A 24869-nucleotide genomic window follows, 5' to 3' on the forward strand; every position below is an offset into this window, starting at 1 on the left:
GTATGAAAAGTTCTAAGTTTGGAATCCCCTAAAACATGTCCACATTAGCCTTTCCAAACCCATCTCCCATTACTCCTTGCACAAATTGTACTTCTGAAACTGGCTTTGACTCACAGCAACTACTTTGATAAAGCATAATAGCAAGACAAGCTCGTTCCCTTTAGGACCAATTTCTTTATCACTTATCCCTTTTATCTCCTAGAATGCTAGTTTTTTTGCTTCCTAAGATGTGAACTGCAATTACTCATGTACAGTGCCTAACATACAGTACATAGTCAATATGTATTTGTTAAGTGAAATTCTTAATATACAATTTTATCAACTAAAAAAACTTAAAAAAATCCTTACCTCTCCCTTTTCATTTCGTATTCTTCGGTTAAAATCTTTACCTTCCAGGCACAGGAAATCTTCCCCAGGATGTAAAATACCACATTTGGTAGCAATAGCCCGAGCAGTATTAATATTATCACCAGTGACCATCCGTACAGTAATTCCGGCCCTCTGGCATTTCTTTATTGCATCTGGTACCTAGTTTATATAGAGAAAAAAATCATATTACGATAGAAAATTAGTCCTTCCAAAGTGTGGGGGAACACTGAACAAATATACATTAAGTAGCATACAGTCCCACAACTAATGACAATTTTAATTTCATCTCAAGATATTCAATATTTCTTGAATTATACCCAGTACTCTCTTCTTTCCTATTCCACCACTATAATCTTAGTTCAGGTTTCATTTTTCAATTGCCATCATACTTAATTTGTTTGCAGTACTTATCTACCAAAAGCTTTTAAAAGCACTTTTTCCCCCTGGCAAACCTTAGTATTTATGCAGTTACTGAATTACATATTATTGGCAACCACCAAGTGATTCTTTTCTGGTTGGCTTTCTACCTTTCTGGTATCACTGCCCAGATCACACCTGAGTAAAATGTTAGTGTTCTTTAGAATTACAGTGTCTTGCTTTTCCCCTCCCAATTCATATATTTTTAAGAAAATACCTCACCTACTCCCATATCATTTGTGTGCTAAAGAATTTCAAATCTATATCCTTCCCTCATCTCACTTTGAGGGAGCCACAGTTCTACCTGAAAAGTGGGTATCAGAATTTGTGCAAAAAGGACACCATCTTTTCTAAACTTACCTACAGACGTCTAAGAGTCATCTGTACCTCCTCTTCCATTTTCCTTCTTCCACACATCTCTTAAGGATCAATAACTCCTATAGATTCTACCCCAAACCTCCCTTGTATCATGTCCCTCATGGTTTCTGTCTGAGTTATTGCAATGGCTTTATAATTGGTATCTCTGCCTTTATGCTTTTCCATACTTAAAACAACTAACATACTTTATGGTAGAGTTCTTTTTTTTTAATAAACACACCAATATGCTTCCTGAAAAATACACAATTCTGGGCTGGGGTTATGGTTCAGTGGTAGAGTGCTTCCCTGGCATGTGTGAGGCCCTGGGTTTGATCCTCAGCACTGCATATAAATAAATAAATAAATAAATATCCACTGACAACTAAAAAAAAAAAAAAATTAAAACCACATGATTCCTCAGCTGTTACATATATACCACAAAGTTCTCCATACAACTGAGTATAATTTAGCCTCAGAATAGTTTTCTAGATTCATCTAAAATTTTCTCTATCACACACAAGTTGTTAGATGAAATGTTTATATAATCATTTCTGTGCCTGTGCAACTACATTCCCTTTGCCTAGAAAATCCTTTCTGGCTGTGGCACACACCTGTAATCCCTGCAACTTGGAAAAGGCTGAGGTAGGAGGATCACAAGTTCAAGGCCAAATTCAGGAATTTATTGAGGCCCTAAGCAACTTATTGAGACCCTGTATCAAAAAAAAAGTGCTGGGGATCAGTGGCCCTGGCTTGAATCCCTAGTATAGAAACAAAACAAAACAAACAAACAAACAAAAAACCCCACATCCTTTCTGGCTCTTCTCTAACTAGAAAATCCCTACTGATCCTACTAGAGCAGAGATCCCAAAAATTCAAATGGCTACAGGGCCATGCTGGTAACATCAACCAGAAAAACATGTTGAAAATGACAAATACAAGAAAAATGTCAATGAAAGAGCTACTCAGTTCTAGCCTATTTTTATCCTGGTGGAATGAGAGCTCAATATTAACGGAACTTAAGATTTCAAGAGAAAGAAGAAACATTCTAATTTTGTATATAATCTCTCAAAACTTAATGTTTTATATATACATACATATACACAGATACCCAAAAATAATTTGACAGAATGCTTAATTAGGCCTGTAGACTATTTGAGATTTCTATTCTAAATCCAGTTTAAATGTAACTTCTCTGGAGCTTCCTTGGTCTACCTACCAAACAACTTAGACAACTTAGACAAAAGTTGTCTTCTTATTACAGACTTGTTATAAATCTTGCATCATATGTAGATACTTGCTTATCTGAGTCCTCTGTTAAGCTTCTTGAAGGAGGACCCTTTCCTTATCTTTACATCACAAATGCCTAGTACAATTTAGTTCATTTATTTAACAAAGAAGTATCTGGCATAACCAAACCTTAGTATTTATGCAGTTACTGAATTACTTATTATTGGAGAAATAGTCATCACTGGGGCATTTTTCAAAGGGGGGAGCACAATTCTAGACAGGGTTCCACAGGAACAATGTCTATTAAAAGTGCATGCAATTTAATTACTAGCAACTTAAATACATTTAAGTGTAAAGATTTGCATTGTTAAAATATTTCCTTCTACCCTGTCTCAATTCTTAGTCATCCAAGTCACTGGAGGAGGAATCACATACATTCACACAAACTAATATTTACTGAATGCCAGGAATCATGCTAGGTCCTAGTGATGGAGTAATGAATTAAAAGGAAGAGGCTGCTAGAATTCTTTTTTTTTTTTTTTTTTTTAATCAGTATTTGATTTTGAAAACAGTAGGTGATCAAGCCAGGCGCAATGGTGTAACCTTTAATCTATTTGAGAGGCTCAGGAAGAAGGATCACAAGTTTATGGGCAACTTAGCAAGACCCTGTCTCAAAATAAAAACTGAAAGGACTGGGGGTATGGCTCAGTGGTAGAGCGCCTCCAGGCTCAATCCTTAGTACTGTAAAAAACAAACAAATAAAACCATTAGCTGTATAAATGTATATAAAAGATCTCGATTTCTCACTGGAGATAAGATGTATCTTAAATTTGCATATCTAAATAGTCAAGGATTAGGTAGTATCTAAGAACAATGATTAAGAGGAGGACATTAATCTTGGGTTAACGCTTTGTGGCAAATAGTATTAAGAAACGCAGAGAGTAAAATGGTTTGGGAAGTTAGGACCAAGAGGCAAAGGGGAGATCTTGGTTAAAGGATGTATGATTATAATGAGATAAGAGGAATATTTTTCAAATATCCAGATTGGTAATTACATATCCAGAATGTAGAAAAGTGTTTGCTGGAGTTGAGGGTGTGGAGTTGGGGAGAAATGGGAATGGTTACTAATGATTAGGGAGTACAATTTTTGGATAATGAAAATGTCTACACTGATCATGGTGACGGCTGCAGAACTCTGAGCATAGTAAGAACCATTAGGCCACACAATTTAATTGGGTAAAGTATATGATATATGTATTGTATCTCAATAAAGCTGCTTAAAGAAATAAAAGCAAACTAGTATTCATGGACTACCTACTAATCATCAAAGACTTCTAATTTAAAATTCAGACACTACCTTCACTTTTACAGATAAGGAACTGAAGCAAGGCTAAGTATCTTATTCAAGTACCTATGCATATGCAAGAACATTGGATTTGTTCTAGATATCTAATTAAAGATTTTCCACACCAAAACTGCAGTCTAGAATAACTACTCCAATAAAGCTGTTTCATATTAGTTGTATTTTAATATAAAAGTACTTATCTTATTTTGTGATACTTGAAGAAATAAAAAAGTGTTCCTTACATGTTCAAAAAATAAAACAATAAAACCCTCTATTGACCCAAATGCCAAGAGCATAATAACAGGTTAGAACGTTTTACCAAAATTGTAGACATCCTGATTTAATATATATGAGGTTAAGATTTAAATACAAGCCAATGTATAAGACTTTATATGGTTTTCCTTAGACCAAAAATTGTCAAACATTATACAGCTGAATGAAATTCTAAAACCCAAAGCTGAATCTATCTTACTCTCTCAAAAGGCTGTGTCTTCTGATTCTGTTATGACACTGATAACACCCTCTACCACCCACCAAATTATGCAAGATAGAACCTATCTCCTCTTCCCTATCAGACTTCTAGTTCTGTTGATACCTAAGTGTTCAGGCCTCTTTCCTGGCTATACATTTTCCCCCAGGAGATTCCTTTCAGTCTCATAAATAATTATTCCAGCCTAGAACTCTTTGTGGCTCCAACATCCAAATGCCCATCTGACACACATTTGCATATTTCAGACACTTCAATGACATAAAAAACATTATACACAAATGTAGTATATTCATTCCTACTGGTTCGCCTCCATTTACTTTGAAATCATCCCTTTATTTTCATCTTCTCTACAACTGTAGTCTAAGTTTTGAATATTTATTGTCTAGGATCACTGCAATAATTTTAATGGCTTTACTGCTTCTACTTCTACTTCTCTTTAATCTCTTTCTTACACAGTATTCAACAACACAATTCAACAGATTCAACAATCTCTTAAACAGTATTGTAACAACGTATGTCATGTTACTTCCCAACTTGAACCTAAATTTTAGAATAAAATTCAGAGGACTTATAATCTAGTAATGCTGAAGATCATCTCATCTCCCTCTTCTTTACACTTACAGCCACACTGGTCTACTTACTGTTTTTTAAAAATTACTCAATACTTTTTCTCACTTTCAGGTGCTTGCTGCTTGCCTGGAATGTTCTTGTAGTTATTCTTTTTCTTGGCTCATTGTGAGCCATCAGATCTCAACTCAAATTCTTAATGTGGTGTCCCTCACTTACGGTAGGTATTTCATCACCCAGTGTGCATCCTTTATTGCCCTTAACACACTTTTAAGTGTCTTATTTTACATCACATTCCCACCCTTATCCTCAGCACTGCCCACCACATGCCATCCAGAATGTAAAGCCTGTGAGAGCAGGGACTAGTGGTATTTCTCAGTTTTGTTTTGTTGTTTTCCCCCTGCTAAATCTCCCCCTCAGTATACAGTCTATGTATCATCATTCTACCTATTTGGTTGTCTTCTTTCTCCAGAATATAAATTTCATGACTACTTTGTTCACTGTGGTACTGAGAGTTCCTAAAACAATGTCAGGCACTATACATTAAGGTCTGAATAAATTAGTTGGCAATTACTGAACAAAAGCAGTTTTTGTACTTGTTCTTTTACTCATGTTGCTTCTTTGAATGTACTTACTGCTCTCTTGTTTAGCTAATGTCTCCTGATCCTTTAAGACTCAAATCAGGTAATTAACCCCAAGCAAGGGGTCTTACCTGACCCCTTCAGTGAGTAACACAGCTTAGTGATCTTTTAAGCACATGTCAAAGTTGGGATTTGAAAATACTAGGTGGATGATCTAGAGCTCTATAAACTCAACTGTCTATCTGTCAAATGAGAGTAATAATATACCACATAGAGGTGAACACTAAATGAAATAATGCATGTAATTGGCCTAGTACTAGGCGCACAGGGAGACCTCAATAAAAAGGTATCATTACTTTAGATTAGGTTGAGAGGTCACGTTCTCTGCTCATATAATGTGCTCTGTATGTACCCGGTCATATACTAACCGCCTTGGGTCAGAATATGTCTGTCCACTCTCACTCAAGACAGTGACTTCTTTGAAGCTAGGGATCACATCTCTAAACTCCTTATGTTGCTAGTGCCTAGATGTATAAACCTGGTTTAAGTTTATAAACTTAAAGTGATTTAAAGGAAAAAAGCAGTCTACAGATGCATGTTATCTAATATGGTAGCCACTAGAAGATGTTTAAATTTCAATTTAAAAAAATTCAGTTTTTGTTGTTGCACTAGCCATCCTTCAAGAACTCAGTCACCACAGGTAGCCAGTAGCTACTATATTGAGCAACACAGAGAAAACATTTCTATCGTCATAGAAAACTCTACTGGACAGTGATGATCTAGAGACTGTGAAAACACATCACTTAATGGCATCTATTATTAATTTAAGACAAATACCAATTGAAAAACCTAACCAGTTCAAAGCACTGTGCTAGGTTATGGTGCTATAAATACACAGGATCCCAGAGAGAAGCTGTCTAATTATACACCATAAAAAAAAAGGATAGCATATCATCACAAGCACTATTATTTCACTCATCTTAGGTTCACACAGAAAATATAAAATCATAAACATCAAATTTTACTAGAAAGCTGGTTATGCTTAGTGCCTCGACTCTCTATAGTTAAAAAAGATTCTGCACATGCAGAGCACAGAATGTTTCACCACCTCAGGTCTCACAGGATCTTCAATCCCCACAACAGCAATGCATGTTAGGCCGGTGACAATATCATTTTCATTATCCCACTCTGGTTCTGGTTCTCCTGCTGGAAAATCTCTGAATGCAAGACATATGGTTCTCAAGCCTTCTGATGCCATCGGTTCAATCACAGTTTTTACAATATCATCACGATCCCTTGGTCTGAATACTTTTGCCTCACCATTAGCACTCAAGATTTTGAAACACCTAAAAGGAAATGTTGAATCCAAACATCAATAATTAACAAAAATAATGGTTAATGCCATTTAAGTGAACTGGAAGGGCAAGAAATCATGGCTTCTGATATTTGGAATTTAGAGAATTACAAATGTTGCATTTTATAGACTTAAGTCACATTTACTTGTCCCTTTTTAAAACAGAGTTCTAAACCTGCATGGTTCTCATTTGATAGTTCTCTACTTTATCAGTTACTATATTCTTTAAAGCTCTTTGGGAAACTGTTCTGTTAAATTTTCACAAATTCTGACTGGCAAAGAAGAATAAACTATATGCTTGGCCATTTTGGTACAAAGTTAGACATTAATTTTACTTAGCACAAAAATAAAATAATTTCTTCTTTTAAGGTAAAAGGCCAAGTCCAATCAACCCCTTACCTGAGAGGTTGTTTCTTCACCTATATTGTTTTAACCATAAAAGAAATCAAAGTCTTACTGTTAAAATAAGCATTCCATTGGTGGGGGGAGGTAGAGAAAGAGAGAAAGAGAGAGAGAGAGAGAATGAATGCCAAAATAGTTTCATTTTTAGTGAAACTAACTACAATCTTTTTTTTTTTTTTTTAAATTGGGTAGTAAAATCAGAACACCTCTCTATCCTAATCTCCCTTATGATGTCACTTCATCCTTCTTCTACTGAGGTGCTTCCTAAATCTACATCTTCTGTTGTTTTCTAAAACTTGCCATCACTGCTGGAGAGTCCCACCTAGATGTTGTGCCAATATTTTAACCTTAATGCATAGAGATCTGGATTATCACCTCCTCACTGCCTATGAAATGGAATCAACATTACCCCAATTACTTTGAGATAAGTCTAAATTTCACTTATTTCCCCATCCTCTAGTTTCTAAGTCTTGAAATATGTCTGCCTCTTTCTATTCCCCTTGCTACTATGTTCCTTTGACTCTTCCAGCTAGAGCTATTATAATACCAATAGCTCTTCATTGGTTATCTGTCTCCAGTCCATTCTTTTTCCCCTAGCCCATCCTTTGATGGAAGAATTATTTTCAATCACAGGTTTGATGATTCCACTATCTGATGAGAAAAAATTTCAGTTGCATACCTGGTCTAATTAAGCTTTAATTGTTCAGTCTAACATATAAGTCTCTACAACAGAATGTAAATAAACATTGCTGTGGGAACTCTTAGGGCATACTCACTATACATTAGGCAACACACCAGACATTTTATTTGTATTATTTTACTGCACTGTTACAGAGTTGGTGGTCATCACTCCCTTTTCCAACGTAGGAAAGCGGAAAGAGGAAAATCTGACCTACTTTCCAAAACTTATTAGTTGCAGAGGAAGGCTCAAAATCTGGTCAATTTAAAAATCTCTCCTTTATGTAACACTTATCTGCTACCAAGCAAGCAAGGGATGAGACAGATTTCTAATCCTTCACACTGAAATTGAATAACCAAGGGTACCACAGAGGGAATGAAGATTCATGTGGCCTGTGTGCCACAAAAGTCCACCCTACTCTTCTGCTGAGCTACACAGTTGGTATTCCCCTAATACCATCTGCATACTCTCATTGCCTTTCCTCTGCTGTGGCTTCCTTTACCTAGCTGTTCTCACCTCACACCAAAACCCATCTTAAATGCTACACCTCTCACCCTAAAATTCTGCATTCGTTTATCATATGCTGTTCTTTCTGTTATTTATATACTTGTTTCAGATCTGTTAGGCTACAATCTGTTATAACCCACATACAAGCAAATTAAAAGTGCAAATATTTTAAATGTTGTAATTTCAAATGAATTACAATTTTCCAAAATTAAAGATTTTTTAAAAACAGTTTATACTTCTCTACTGGAATTTAAGAAACCAAAACTGATTTCAACACCTGTAGATAAACATTAGGGAAATTAGAAGAAAACGTGGAATGTCAAAATGAAAGCTACTAGTCTGTAAAAGGACATAAGAAACAAGATGACTACACAAAATGAATGAGATACTTAAATATGACATTGCAACAGCATAAGATAAAGCTCACTGTGATATAAAAGGGGAGTTTTCATGATCCTATAAAACAATGGAATCAACATGTCTAAGAGCAAACATCAAAGTTTGCTTCATTAAATCTATCAGACTGAACACAACAGGCTTAGTTTCCATACAGCAAAATAGGAAGAAATAAGAGAAGCTAGAGTGTGAAAATGGCAGAACACCATGGTGTAAGTGTCTGGATACCATAAAGCACACTAAAGAGCTCTAAGAGTCCATTAAATGCCTGATACTCACAAAAAGAAAACAACAAAAAAAAACAACAACATAGAAGGTTTTCTATAAGGCAAGGATAGGCAGTATCTTAATCATCTAAGTATTTTACTCTTACTTTTTCAGAATTATTTCAGATGCACCTTTGCTGAAAATTCGGTAACTTCCATCTGAATTTTTCAAGACAGTACTCATGGACTTCCTAACAGAGTTGAAGGTATAGACTTTGTACAGTGCTTCTTCTGGTATTTCATTTCTAACATCCTGATAATCCCGTTTTAAATCCAAAAGAAGTCCCAACAAGGCACATTCAGTTTTATTACCAACATGACGAGGTAATCCACCCTCTTTCTCTGGTGGCTGCAAGAGAAAACAGTTTAGAAGTTAGTATCATTATGTTTCCCTACGAAAATTTAAATTTACAATGTAAAATAGAATGTGACATTCTAAAGCAAAATTATATGAAAAATGTTAATATCAATGTTTAAAAGGACACAGAATGGCAAGGTAGAAAGAAGCTTGTAGTTAAGGCGGAATGACAGGAGTTCCAACTGGTAGGCACTAGCCATATGAACTTCTGGCAAGTTACACGATTGCTGGTCCTTGGCTTCAGCATCTGTAAAACAGGAGCACTTATGACCCAAGAACTAAACAAAGTAAGATGTATAAAGTTTATAGTTGCTTCCTGATACACAATGGGACTTAATTTTAACTCCTTTTTTCTCTTCCTGTTTGAATTATAATATTTAATAATTCAAAGTAAAATCTGTTACCAATTTTTACATCTTGTAATGAGGTACCTGTTGCCTTAAATGTATTAAGAAATTTTTTTTTTTCATAATACTTTCATGAACACTTCTTTATATAATCACAACAGTATTAAAGGCAGGTGTGATCATCTTTACTTAAAGCAAAAACTCAGACTTTCAGATAGTAAAGGCAAAAAGAGATGCAGAACAAAGACCCATAACTTTTTAGTTCATTCATCCAATCCAAGTTACTTTTCATAATATAAATAATTTTCAATATTATTTTGTTCATGGTTTTCATACACAAATCATTAGAATACATAAAGCTGAACATAAACTTCATGCTCTCTGTAATAAATATTTAGAATTTACAAAGTTGGAAATATTTTATTCCAAGGTGGCACAAGCCTATAAATAACTTTACTGGTTGTAAAAAGGTCTAAGGACAACTTTACAGATAGGGACTATTGAGAAACAGGGCATATTCCAAGCATTTATAAAAAACATTTATCATTTTCAGTTGCAATTATCTTCAAAATTCTCTCTAGAAAATTGACAGCTGACTTTCTACAATCTGGTCTTTTCCTAAAATGAGCTTAATAAAAATTTAAAATTAAGAATATATTCTGGTGTTCTGATTATAAGGCTTGAGACAGTGTTTAAACACTCCCCAGGGCCAAAAAAAGAAAAATAAAAAAAAAAGAAAAAAAAAATAAGTAAATAGAATGCATATGTTGATCAATAGATCTTACTTATAATACAAATCATATCAAAAGAAATATATTATATTGATTATTATACTGATGTCTTTTAAAAACCTAACACCATGCAGTTCAAATGACAGATTTGAAAGATTACAGTCTAATCATTCCAGATTTAAGAATGTTCATATGTATATTAATTATTAAAGAAACCTTACCAATATTTTTGATGTATAAGCACAATTCACTGAAATTCCTGTTACAAGATAGGACAAAATATTTGGCGGAATAGCTTCTGGTTCAGGAACCTTTTTATAATGTTTTTCATTTATGTAAGCTTGAACGACTGTCATTCGGTTCATTGTCAATGTTCCTGTTTTATCTGAACAAATGGCTGTAGCATTTCCCATGGTTTCACATGCATCCAGATGCCTTACTAAATTATTATCTTTCATCATTTTCTACAGCGACAAAAAAAATAAGAGTTAAGCTACATATAAAACCAATCATCTCATTACAGTAAAAATGATAAAAGTAGCACTGAAACTCCTGTCTTGGCTGGAATTATGGCTCAGCAGTGGAGTGCTTGCCTGGCATGTGGGTTTGATACTCAGTACCACATCTAAATAAATAAAAGATTCATTGACAACTTTAAAAAATGTCAAAAAAACCTCCCTGCCTTACATAAACACATGGTGAAAAGTATCCATTTAATACTGGAAGAATATTAGCAAATCGGACCTATTCAAATAAGCTATGAGCTTCCCATGGTTTCACTTTTCTGTGTATAACATAATCTAATAAATGAATACAGATACCTGTACCTATATGCAAATCACATTGACTATACATCTCCAAAAGACTCAGTAAAGTGTCTTCATGTTACAAGAGCAATAACAATATGTATAGGTACAGTGGTATTCATAGTACTATAAGATAATAAGGATAAAGTCTCCTTATTAAATGTAAAATAAAAGACTGCTATATCAATCTCCAGGGAAAAAGTTGATTCATTAAGATAAACAAAGAGCATGTGAGTATGTAGTTGCCTCTCCTTTTTTTCCCCAACTTGGATAGACTACTATATATATAGTTAATATGTCAAAACCAGGATTGGATTATTTTATCTATGCCATATGCTGGAAGACTTGATATTTTTATACTTAGGATCAAAATGTATCTCACCACTTTCTCTCATTTACAACTAGAAAAGAAACCAAGAAGCCAAAAGTTTTCACAACAGTTTCAAAGGGCATTTAAATATACTTTATGGTTAGTTTTAAAAAAATGTAGAATGGATTAACTTTTACAAAGTTGTTTTTTTCCCTGTGACTACTAACATGCAAGATACTGCAGAAAAATCTGTTGGGTAAAGAAATAAATACCGGGAAGAGAAATGTGTTCTTCCCAAACTACTTGAGACCTGCACATTTAAAGTGTAAAAGAATGAAGCCTATAGTAAAGAAAACATGTTTAATTTTGTAAAACCCTAAAAGAAGATCCATGAAGATTATATTGTAGTAAAAACAACAGCAATTGGTAATATCAGGGCTAAATAAACATTTAACAAAAGCTTAAAGAACATCACTTAAAATGTTTAAAATGCTCTCATTCATTTTCTATTCAATCTGCCTTTATCTTTCTCATCAATTGAAAAATTAATATCATTAATGACTACTCAAAATGAACTAATTACAGTACTGGCAAAATGACTAATCAATGTGCCTAAAATCTGTATTTACCCCAATTATTTCTAATTATTTTAAAATATTTCTAAAAGGACAAATAAATGATTATACTGTATTTTACCATCACTTTGAAAATAAACTCAAACAATAAGCAAAAAAACATTTTTATCTTGACAGGTCTATCCGTTGTAAATCCCTTTGGAATACTGAAGATGAGAGTGCTAGAGCAGAAACTATGACTAATTACTTTATATTTCTCACTGTTAGCAATGTTATTTAAGGAGAACTGTTAATTAACATTTCATTTCAAAATTTATGAGAGCAGCATTCTTTCGTTAAGTGTAATATATATTTTTTTCTTTTAAACCTGCAAAATCATTTTGAAAGAAAGATCAGTTGGGATGTTTGAAAGTCAGTAGAAAGGCTGGGCCAGAGGGAGAGCTGAACATGTGAACACTAAGTAAGCAAGGGTCAGACTGCCTAGGGCCCTGCTGGTCACTGTACAGAGTCTTATGATTTTATATAAGGAAATGATAAAATCTGAATTATTTTTTGAAAACATCAATCCACTTGTAAGTGTGAAGATCAGATTGTGGGACAATTATGAGAATGGGAGAGTAGAAGCAAGGAGGTCTCAAAAAGCTGAACCTGACTTAACCCTCTTTGCACTGTGCCACATGTGAACAGCAAACACCCTTAACTTAATTTTACAAGGTGGGAAAGAGGAGGTGATGTGACATGACCACATAACTATAATACAGTGAAATTTAGGATAGAACCTGGCCTAACAGAGTTGTGCTTAATACTGTGTCAAGGCTGCCTTCCACAGAATGTATAGGTCTCCATGCAAAGAGGTACTTAGTTCAGGGGAGGTACAATTAGTTACTGCATTTTTAAAGAAAACAATGTACACTTACAGAGATTCTCCACTTTCAGAACCAGAAAAGGAGAAACTGGATATGCCTTTTCCAAACCAGCTGAAGTTTTAAACATAATAAATCAACTAACTATTTTGTACTAACCTTGACAGAATAAGCCAGTGAGATAGTGACTGCAAGTGGAAGACCTTCTGGCACTGCAACCACTAAAACTGTAACCCCAATAATGAAGAACTTCACAAAATATTGTATGTAAATCGGTGTGCACTCAGCGAGCCAAGGTCTCTTCTGAACCCAGAAGGTATCAATTACAAAATATAATACTAGAATGATAACTGTGATGGCAGACATCAACAAACCTTTCAGGATACAAAAAAAGAAAAACGCAATTATTTAAATATTCCAGATACTACCATTGCCAGTTACATATTAGGCACTGTAAAGAGATGACTGACTCCATAATACTTATTTTCATTTCTGAGAAATTGTTACCTCCTTTTTGCACCTAACTCATCACTTAACATTGTCAGATTTAATTTCTGCTTCCACATATAGCCCTGACCCCAGGAGGAGTAGGAGAAAAGCATTTATAATTCTTAGACTTAACTGTATCTTCTGTCTTCTACTAAAGTTGAGACAAAATAATAGTTAATGACAAGAAAATACTAGATGCTTAGCATATGCCAGAGTTTTACAAGTTCAAGAGGCAATTTGTCTACTGCTGAAACAGAAGTCAGTAAGAATCTAATCAAACAGGAGTCTCATAAATAAATATGCTGTAGTTGAAACAAATATATGCATATATGTGTATTTATACACACATATGTAATCTCAATTATTATTTCTCAATTTATTTTTGGTTTATCCTTGCTGCTTCATTAACTTAGAAAAACAAGTGCTAAATACATATTACAAAATATTTAATTCTCTAAGTTATGGGATATTCAGACTATATACATATAAATTTAAAAACAAAACAAGCCTACATATCTGGGTTAAATTACAGATCCAGAGTCTATCAAATATTATCACCACCTCAAATCCTCAAAACCCATTCCCCCAACACTAAAGGAGTCAGTGTTATGATTTAGCTACATATTACAAAAGCAAAATTTTTTACTAGATAATAAGCTTATTGAGGACAGAAGAAAAAACTACCCAACATACTCCTGGAAGCAACAGAGTGATGCAATTTAAGTGATTTTAATAATGTATGAGGATTTACCCACACAGTGTTCTTTAAAAAGGTGATAATGCTGGGGCATGTTCTGTTGTTTAAGAGCTCTGCTTTTTTTTTTTTTTTTCCTAAAGAGGGGTTCTTTTAATGGGTGTTTTCTAGTGAAGAAGGTTATTTAGTAACTTCAGTCTCACTACAAAGATTCTATTTGGTGGGGCTAAATTATAATGTGTGAAGAAGCACAAATTTTTCATAGGGAGAGTAAACGTATGCACAAAGTGTGTGATAAAGTTTCTTTTTATAGTTAGATGATCTATTGAACAACCTCACAGAAAGTTCTCTCTCGACTACCATACTACCCCAAATTTGAAGAAATTTGGAGATGAGTGAATGGCTTGTACAGTGGGCAAATTTCGACACAAATTCTAACCTGATTGTTTACTAGCTAAGTGATGGAGGACAGTTCCCTTTATGTAAAATAATGATAAAAGCCCAAGCTGAATGCTATCCTGAGTATCTATAGTAACTCAAAGGGCCTAGTACATTGTGGATAAAAATGAAAAACTATTTTTAATTTCCCTTACACTGACAAAGCAACAATTTTCATTCTTATCTGCATCAATCAATATTTTTTGAACGGAAGTGTGCATTTTAAAGCAAACGCCCTTTTCCTTCTGTACGTCATACCTGCTTTGCCAATCTGAACAGCCAGTTTTGTAAGTTTCCCTTGTAAAACAGATTTTTCTTTTTTTGGCAAATTTGCTTTCTTTTTGTCTTTTTCATCACCATCTCCACCTTCTTCACTCTTCAAAGGCTGCATTTCCATTGCTGCACCATCCTGGGCTTTAGCTACATTTAAGAGCAAACATAATTTCACTGCATTTTAAAGGCACATATCACTATTAATATTTTGAAGCAATTTATTTAAAAAATTAATTCTTATAGAAAACAAGTGGTAGGAAAATTCAACTATGTGTGTGTTTATGTGCTCATATAGAAAGAATAAGACAATAGCGACATAAGATTGTGAAACTGTACCAGATTTGAGAATGTCATACTATGTGATGGAGATGAAAAGAATCACAAGGTCCTTAAACTTAGAATTAATGAATACTAAATCATTTATTTGCTTGTATTAAGGTTGTTAGGTAACATCCAAAGACTATAAATCCCTCACAGATTAATGCAGAATATTATGACCATACATATAGAGAAATATGCATATATTAATACTCTTTTAAGTGCAAAAATATTTACATTATATATTGTTTCTTATGCATATTTGCCATTAGCTATAAAAGAAACAATGTTTCAAGTATGTTAGAATATTTGATTGAAATGCTTAAGTGGAAAGTTACCTGCATAAGCTTATTACTACAAACCATGATTGGAATCTTAGCATCATAGAGACAACATGACTAAGGCACTGGCAGGAGGAGAGGTTAATACAAGTTAATAAACATTGTTGATGTTCCCTGCCACATGTATCCTAATTTTGGATGGATATAGTACACAGTAGAGCTATTTCTGGATATAATGATAACAAGCTAACTGTACTTTTATCTTCTTGAATTTACCTTTGTTGCGATTCTCAATAGCTCCATCTTGTTTCTTATCTGTAGGAACAAAATGGGAATTAAAGCTTTCCAAAAGAAATGAATACAGCCCTGTTAAATTATGCAGAGGTAGTTCACATTTCTATAATAGAATTGTTACACAATGGTGTGTGTGTGTGTGTGTGTGATAGATTAGAAAACATTTGGTTTGCAATGACCTGTTGTATCAATCACTCCCTAGGTCCGACTCTAGGGGAATACTCCAAGATAATTTAAGGCATCTATAATTGATTTCTTCATAAAGTTTCAGTCATTTTCAAGCTGTAATAAACCCAAATATGGTAAAACTAAAAACAGACATAACCTTAAGAAAGTAGAAAAGGGTTGGGATGAAGAGGGAGGGAGGAATGTTATAAAAAGATGAGTACACAGGAGAGATTTGGTAGGAGCAAAAATAAAAAGAATATGTATACAAGACAGGAGAGGAAATTTAGCAAAACCAGAATATGAAAATACAAAATAAGTCAGTCAGACTACCAGTGAAGGTGATTCCCCAAATTATCTTAGATTTAGAGAACACCGAAAAATGAGCTATATGAAGCAAAAGTCATCAAAATGGGGATGAGTTTATTATTTAGAGTAGGCAATTTCTTAAAATGACAAGGAAGAAGCAGAACCATTCAACCTATTTTCTTCTACCTTTTCTATCAAAGAGAACTATCTTCAAACTGGAAAACATGGAATAAATATGGTCAGGAAGGAACAGAAGCTCAGGACAGATGAGGAGATAGTAAGAGAATACCTAGCTACTTTCAATGAGTTCAAGTCTGGAGAGACCAGTCAGTCACATTCCAGGATACTGAGGAAACTGAGACAGTTCATGCTGGGCTGCTTTTGAGTTAATTGCCAAAGTGGTCAAGAGAATGAGAGAAGAGTTATGAGTCCACAGAAGGAAAAATGTCCCTGGAGGGTTGGGGGTAGGGTAAGAAAAAAACCAAAAAGGCAGATAGTAATTCCTAGGAATATTAGGGGAAAAAGGTACTTATTAGAAAAGATATTGTGGAATCAATAAAAATACAGTAATGATGCAAACATTCTTTTCTTTTTTAAGTAGGATTCAGTGACTTTCAATTCTTATATATTAATATGGAGCAGAATGAAGAAGGTTGGATCTATCACTTACTAATGTTCTGACCTGGAACAAGTTTACACAACCTCCCTAAGTCTTATTTTACTCATTCGTGAAAATAACAATCGTTTCTTGCTCACATGGCTGTGAGGATCTTAGAGAGGGAGCATACAAAGCACTTAATCACCATTACCACTGATTTTCAAACTGCACTCCACTCAGTCTCAGAAACCATTGAGGTTCATTGAGGGCTTGGGGAGCACAGCAGGAAAAATCTAGAAAGTGGGGCTTGCCACCCTGCTTTGCAAAAATTTCCAAAATTTTTGAAATAAGAATTTCATGGCTAAACATAAAACTCAAAGGAAAAAATAATCCACCCAAATATTAAACACTGCTGCAAGGGCCTGGAGGTATGTAGCTCAGTAGAAGACCACCTGCCTAGTACATGCAAGGCCCTGGGTTTAATCCCTAGCACTGCAAAAAAACAACAAACAAACAAATACACACTGCTAAGTTATAGCAAACCAAGATTTTAGCAAGATATTTGTTGGAAGATCTCAAAATACTCATGTGAGAAAGAGAAATATGGGCTTACTATCCAAAGTAAAATTAAATAAATCTAAGTGGCTAACCCACAGTAAACTGCCATTGAGCTAAAGGGAAAAGACTCCTACAGAGTGATCCTTAATGGGAGAGAAGGGGGTAAAAATAGATATTTAGAAACAGGGTGGAGAGGGCCTTCTGCAAGTTGCATGCTCCTCAACTGAGAGACTGAAATGTCCCCCTATGACAGAGTTTCTTATAGGATCTTTGTGCATAAATTGTTATGGTTACCAAACTTGCTGATAACAGAGCACTCTGAGGAACAGCAAGAAACAATGGATCGAAATAAGGGATCCTGATATCTAATGATGGGCTAACTATATTAAGACAAAAGTAAAGTGAAGTCCTAGTCTTGTGTCCAAAAAGCCAACTGCATAAGTAATAGAATGAGATATGTGAATAGTAGAAGACTTAAAAATCAACATTAAAAGCTCAATGAGACCAAAATGTGATAAGGCTGACAAAAAACAAAACAAACAATAACATACACACCCACAAAAGCCTATTACTGAAGCAACAGCAAATAGCAAGTGAGAGTTTAATTCATTTTGCTGATCAAATGACAGGAAAGAAACTACAATTAGAAAATAAACAGAATAAAGTCAGTGGAATTAATTTAAGTAGACGATGAATCTGTCTGGTAAATGGGATTGATATATTGAGTAAAGGCTCAGAATGGACTATTAAGTTTAAAAGAAAAAAATTCTTTTAATACTATTACTTGAAAATACAGTATTAGTAAATTTCTACAGAATTTTCCATATCAGAATTTCATGAAATAAGTCTATTTTCTACACAAGTTCTTATGATCCTGCTGCTGTATTTCCAAATAGTAATTTAAGAGCAAATTGCTATTCTTACTTTTCTTTTCCTTTTTCTTCTCATCTTTCTTCTCTTCCTCTTCACCTCCAGCTCCAAGTAAGGTAAAGATAATTCCAGTTTGAGAATTTACACCTACAGCAGTAACTACCATTCTTCCAGAGCCTTCCATCACATGAGTACCTACAACAACAGAAAACTTTGTAAAAATAATAGATTTCTCTCTTACCATCAAAATAAAGCTTCAGTAATACCATCTTTAATATCAATATTAATAAAAACAAACTGATTAAGACATTAAATTCTTGTGCTTAAGATTTTAACCTAAACAGTCAAATTCATGTTCAGAGCTCACTCTATCACCACACAATACAGGGCAAATTATAACATCTCAGTTCCTCATCTGTAAAATGCAGAAAACAACACTTAACACTTCAAAGACATGTAATAAGATTTATATTTCTCAAACAAGCCTATATATGTAAGGGGTTCAATGAATGTTTATTATTATTAATAATAACATATGGTATGAGGAATATTTGAGAAATACATTGTTTATAAAGAAACTGTGTTTATATCCAAAAAGAATTTCATTGCAACGAATGTCAAATTTCCCATAACCCTACAACCTTTATCTACCCCAAAGGCTCATCCTAGACTACTGCAATAGCTCCCTAGCTAGTCTGACTTTCCAGTTCATCCTAAAAAAGTGTTTTAATATTCTTAAAATCTGATTTCATCATATGCTAATGGTTCAATAGTTTATGACACTACATTTCTTACTGAATTGAAATCAATAAACTGAGAACATCCAACCTTCAAACTTTCTCATCCACTATTCTAACATAAAATTCTATTACATAAAGTGAGAAAATAGAGATAGGAAAACTGACTGAATTCAGATTGTGATCCTCACTACAGTCTTGAAAGTAGGCAAGCATTATTATTCTTATTTTCTAGAAACTTGACCAAGGTTATATAATTATCAGGTGGTAAGGCAAAGATCCAATCCAGCTCTATCAGATGCCAAGGTTATCTTCTTTTTATAATAATGATGCATGCTAATAGTTTTCTCACTTGTACATGCATACCTCTGCATCTTTCCTTACTCATTAAAAGACTTCCCATTCCACTATTCCAATCTTTTCCCTTTGTGAATAATAGGGCTTGAAGTCAGAGGCCCTCTACCATTGATGCACACCCCCAGTCCTTTTAACTTGATTTTGAGACAGAGATACTTAAGTTGTTGAGGATGGCCTTGAATTTGTTATCTTCCTGCCTCAGGCTCCCAAGTCACTAGGATTATGTGTATGTTCCACCATGCCCAGCTATTTTATTTTAATCTTTTTATCAATTTTAAACAGGTTTCAAAAATTCACTTTCTCTCTGTTTACATTCAATTAAGTCTTATTTACAGTCACCATTTATTTGCATTTTATCACTCAGTTCAAATCCTTTTGGAGAGCAGGGTCTGTAGTACCTGCCACCATCTCATGTACCAAACCAATGCTCACAAGTTATTTGCTCATAAAGCATATGTGCTTAATTCCAGCACAAAAAAAATGTGTATTTGGCTATTAATTACTGAATAACTTATCCAATATGAAATGTTTTAGGTCTTTAATTTTCTTGCTTTCAAAAATCTACATTCTATTAAAAGTCCATATTTTACTTTGCCAATGAAAATATAGAAGAAACAAGACATGAGATTCAAGAGTAATAATGCTTACTAAGTATATGAATAAAAGACAATTTGCTTCTTTTAATAATTCTGGCTTTCTGTAGATTTCAGTTTTTATGCTCTATTCCTCCTTACTGTCTGATTAGATGTTGGCAGTTCATGTGCTCAGACAAAGAAAACAGGTTTTGTTCAGGTCATATCCCCACCACTAAATGAATCCTGTTTTTAAAAATCTAAATTTAAGAAGCCAAGAACAGCAGTAAGAGATGGCATCATGAGAGTAAATTTAAAAATAAATTCATGTCATGTTTTTTAGTACATTTTTGGAATAGGGAAATAAATGCAGAAAAACTTTCCCACCCATACTGCAATAAGAGACTCTACAAAGTTATTTCAGTCTTTTCTTAAACAAGGAAAATTTATAGTTTTTCTGATATACTTGTGTTAGGAACCTGAGTCTACATAAAGCTTACCAGTCATCTCTGTTAAAACAGAAAAGGACCAAAGTTCAGTTAAAGGAAATAAACCTGAACAGTTAAGCACTATGTACATAAGCTAGACGTACGTACACAGAAGTCCATGAAGTATATATTGCATGAGGCAATAGGAGACTATCTCAGTTTGCCAAATAGAAATGGCCCAGTTAGCTTGTAATGGTAAGGTATGATAGAGACCTCCCCTTCCCTTTGGAAATGTTATAGATTTTATGTGATTAACATTAACTATACTTTTTCAGATGCATGCAAAGAATCAGTAAAATGCATATATATATAAATATACATATATATTACTTAAGTACATTACATCAAAGGTTTTTCTATTTCGTATGAATTTAGGTACATTACTACAAAAAAAAAAAAAATCAAATAGGATGAGTATCCTAAGTGGCATAGAATACTGAAGGTATATACATCTCAAGATTCTTCTGTAAATGATGTTTATATATGTATATTCAAGTGATTATTGATTCTTTTATAGCAAGGTTCTCCAGTATATATATATACACACATAATTACTGTGATTTTTTTTTTTTTTTTTCACAATAGGTTTCTTTATCACACATTCACCAATCTTAAAAAGGCAATAGTTAAACTTAAGTTCTGCTCTGAAGTTCTGGTTCTAACTTAACTTACCCTTGCAGCTATCACAGGTTTGACTTCAGTTTTAGTGAAATCATGTTCAACTAATTAAAATACAAAACTTGCAGAAGGACTAAAAATTAAAGCCGTCAAGTTATTAAATAGTTAAATCAGCAGAAATTTAACAATGTGAAAAATGTTAGCATTCCATTAACATCTGATGGTAATGTTAGAAGACAAACAGGCGACAGTTGGCTTCTCCCTAACTCCAGTAAAAATTCAACCTAACAAATATAGTTGTGACAGTTTTATAAATTCTGTAGAGAACTGGACAATTAAGAGTAAGAATCTTAGCAATTCAACTTTACAAATTAGCATGCATTTATAGACCATTTTTGGTACTTCAGCTTCTCATTCAGCATGTCAGAAGGCAGCTTGTGATTTTTTGCATCATCCTTGCCATTTCATTTCCAACTAGCCTCAGTTCAAGTTATCATACTTAGGATATGACCAGAGCCTCCACTTCTCCTTTTCAAATGGTATCCTTACCTATACAAATCCTTCTTTTCTCCATTCCTAAAGCAAGTCCTCAACATGTACAAATTCCTGACTGGAGCATATAAATGCTACTCTGTATTTAGTGTTGGCTAGTCACAATAAATTTTAGATAAATGTTTTACATTTCAGACTCACTCTTGACCAGTGAAAGGAATGAGTTGAATTATGTTAATTTAAACAAAACACCTGTCCTTAGTACACCATCACGGATTTCATTAATTTGCTCTGACCCTACAATCATTCTTTAATTTTGTACTTCAACAAGCCTTAAGAATAAATATGATACAGAACAAAACCAATTCAATAGATATTATATTTTAGTTTTATCATTATAGCATTAATACTAGCTCTCAAATCTCTTGTTTTTATGGACTCAGATTCCTCTTTGTAAAATACAGCTCCAGATTCAAAGATCTGTAATGTCTTTGTCATCTTACAAAAAAAGTCTCTAAGTATTTTAAGGGTAAGCTAGTGTAACATACTGATTCCTGTTCATATTACTGGCTTCTAAGGAAAGAAAACTGCTGACAATGGTATATAATTGTGCAAAAGGGAAAGATCAAAATTTACAAAAAAAAAAAAATTCATACCTGACAGAAGTAAGGGATCCTTATCTAAAGACTTCTTAACATGATCAGATTCACCAGTCAAGGAGCTTTCATCAATTTTAAGATCGTTGCCTTGAATAAGTATGCCATCGGCTGGAAGAAGATCACCTAGAACAAAAAGTAGTAACATGCTGAACTGGAAACAAGATTATAATAATTTTTACATTTAGAGTCAGATTCATTACTCCTTCATACTTACCATATTTCACTTGAGCAATATCTCCAACAGTAATGTCAGCCACAGGTATCTGAATGACCTGCCCACCCCTGATGACGGTGAACTTCTGTTCTTGTTCAATTCGACTTTGCAAACCTCTGAACTGTTTTTCCTTACTCCAGTCATTGAAAGCTGTAACTAATACCACACACACCACTGACAAGAGGATTGCAGCTCCTTCAATCCAACCAGTTTCACCTTCACCTTCTTCCTCCCCAACAGAAACTTCTCCACAAACTAAGGGGAAGAAGAAAAATTCTAATCAAAAAAAATTTTTTTGAATGGATGACAACAGCATATAAGCCTAAAAAAATGTTTTCATGTACTTTTTTTTACTTCATCAATTTTATTTATAGTTTTAAGCACCTTACTGAACTTCAAACATCTACAAATTCAAGAATATTTACTGTGTAAATTTCAAGTTCCTTGTCTCTGAGATTTTCAACAGTAGGATGGGGAGATGGTCCAGGGTACTAGAAGAAAACACACTGAAGATCAAATCTGTCTGAAGGTGTTTGCAGGATACCTCAGAGTTGCCACAATTTCAATTCTAGACCACTACAATAAAATGAACATTGCAAAAATTTGGGTCACACAATTTTTTTGGTTTCCCAGTACATACTTGTTATGTGTACACTATACTGTAGTCCATTAAGTATGCAATAGTAGTATGTCTACAAAAAAAAAATGTATACAATTTAACTAAAAATACTTTACTGTCAAAAAATGCTAACAATCATCTGAGCCCTCAGCAAGTCATAACATTTTGCTCACTGAGGGTCTTGCCTTGATATTTATGGATATTAAATCATTGGGGTGGTGGTTGACGGAGGATGAAGTGGTAGTGGAATTTTCTTAAAAATAAGACAACAATGAGATCTGTCTTATTGATTGACTTTTCCCTTCATTAAAGATTTCTCTTTAGCACTTGATGCTGTTCAAGTGCATTTTACCTACAGAACTTCTTTCAAAATTGGAGTGAATCCTTTCAAATCGTACTCCTACTTTAATTTTCAATTAAGTCTATGTAATATCTTAAATCCCTTATCATTCCAACAATGTTCACAGCATCTTCATCAGAAGTATATTTCAAGAAATCACTTCCTTTGCTCAAACCTGGTCCATTCAAATTTTGTCACAAGAGTACAGCAGTTCAATCACATCTTCAGACTCCATTTCTAATTCTAGGTCTCCTTCTGTTTCCACCACATCCACAGTTATTTCCTCCACTGAAGCTGTTAACCCCTCAACATCATCCATAAAAGGTGGAAACCACTTCCATCCTCTTGCTAATGGTGATATTTTGAGTCCATCCCATGAATCAGGAATGTCTTCAATGGCATCTACGTAGACTGGTGAATTATTTCCTGAAGATTTTCAATTTACTTTGACCAGATCCAAAGGGACCATTATCTATGGCAGGTATAGCCTTATTAAATGCATTTCTTAAATAAGATTCAAAGGTAAAAATTATTCATTGATCCATGGTTGACAGAATAATCAATAATCACATCTGTCATATCAGATGTAAAAACAACATTAATTTTGTTGTACTTCTTGATCAGAGCTCTTGGGTGACCAGGTTCACTGTCAATAAGTAATAATATTTTGAAAGGATTTTTCCCCCCCCTGAGCAGTGAGTCTCCACAATGGCCTTAAAATATTCAGGAAGTCATTTTATAAACAGATGTGCTACCATTCAGGCAAAGACTCAGTATAATTCTTAAGGATTTCTGGAATGGGCAAATGAGCATAAGTTACAAGATGCATTAGCCAATAACAGGAGGGTGAGCCTGTCTTCTGAAGTCAGGTATTGACTTCTCCTGTCTAGTTACAAAAGTCCTAGATGACATCTTTTTCCAAGAGAAGACTGTTTCACCTACACTGAAAATCTGTAGTCTAGTATAAACACCTTCATCAATCATTATAGCTACATCTTCTAGACAAATTTCTTCAGTTTCTACATCAGCGATTACTTCTTCACCTCGTACTTACATATTACTGAAAAGCATTCTTTACTTAAACCTCCTGAACCCATCGCTGTTGTCTTCAAATTGTTCTTCTGCAGCTTCCTCACTTCTCTCAGCCTTCATGGAATTGAAGTTAATTAGCACCTTACTCTAGATTAGACTTTGGCTTATGGGAATGTTGGGATCTTCTATCTAGACCACTTATACTTTCTCCGTATCAGCAATAGGCTGTTTCACTTTTTTATCATTGGGTATTCACTTGAGTAGCACTTTTAATTTGTCCTAAAAGCTTTTCCTTTGCGTTCAAAATTTGGCTGTTTAGCACAAAATAACTAGTTTTCAGTCTATCTTGGCTGTCAAATGCCTTCTTTATTAGGCTTAGTCACTTCTAGTGTTTGACTGGAAGTTGGAGACATACTACTCTTTTTTTTTCACTTGATACTTACAGGTCACTGTAGAAGAATTAGTTGGTTTAATTTCAGTATTATTGTCTCAGGGAATAGGAAGGCC

At 34.1% G+C, this 24869-nt stretch overlaps 1 protein-coding gene across 3 annotated transcripts in view; it reads right to left on the bottom strand.

The window, feature by feature from the left end:
- Nucleotides 1-24869, bottom strand: part of ATP2B1 (ATPase plasma membrane Ca2+ transporting 1) — a 106649-nt gene that overhangs the window by 19227 nt on the left and 62553 nt on the right. For all 3 annotated transcript variants that reach the window (XM_079139191.1, XM_079139192.1, XM_079139193.1), the window contains exons 4-13: nucleotides 22372-22626; nucleotides 22155-22280; nucleotides 18289-18429; nucleotides 15717-15755; nucleotides 14827-14988; nucleotides 13107-13321; nucleotides 10615-10857; nucleotides 9065-9306; nucleotides 6462-6699; nucleotides 349-528 (exon numbers count right to left, since the gene is read on the bottom strand). In XM_079139191.1, coding sequence (XP_078995317.1) covers nucleotides 349-528; nucleotides 6462-6699; nucleotides 9065-9306; nucleotides 10615-10857; nucleotides 13107-13321; nucleotides 14827-14988; nucleotides 15717-15755; nucleotides 18289-18429; nucleotides 22155-22280; nucleotides 22372-22626 — 1841 coding nt within the window. The remainder of the gene's footprint in view (nucleotides 1-348; nucleotides 529-6461; nucleotides 6700-9064; nucleotides 9307-10614; nucleotides 10858-13106; nucleotides 13322-14826; nucleotides 14989-15716; nucleotides 15756-18288; nucleotides 18430-22154; nucleotides 22281-22371; nucleotides 22627-24869) is intronic.

The sequence above is a fragment of the Sciurus vulgaris genome (assembly GCF_902686455.1).
Source record: "Sciurus vulgaris genome assembly, chromosome: 5".
NCBI lineage: Eukaryota > Metazoa > Chordata > Mammalia > Rodentia > Sciuridae > Sciurus > Sciurus vulgaris.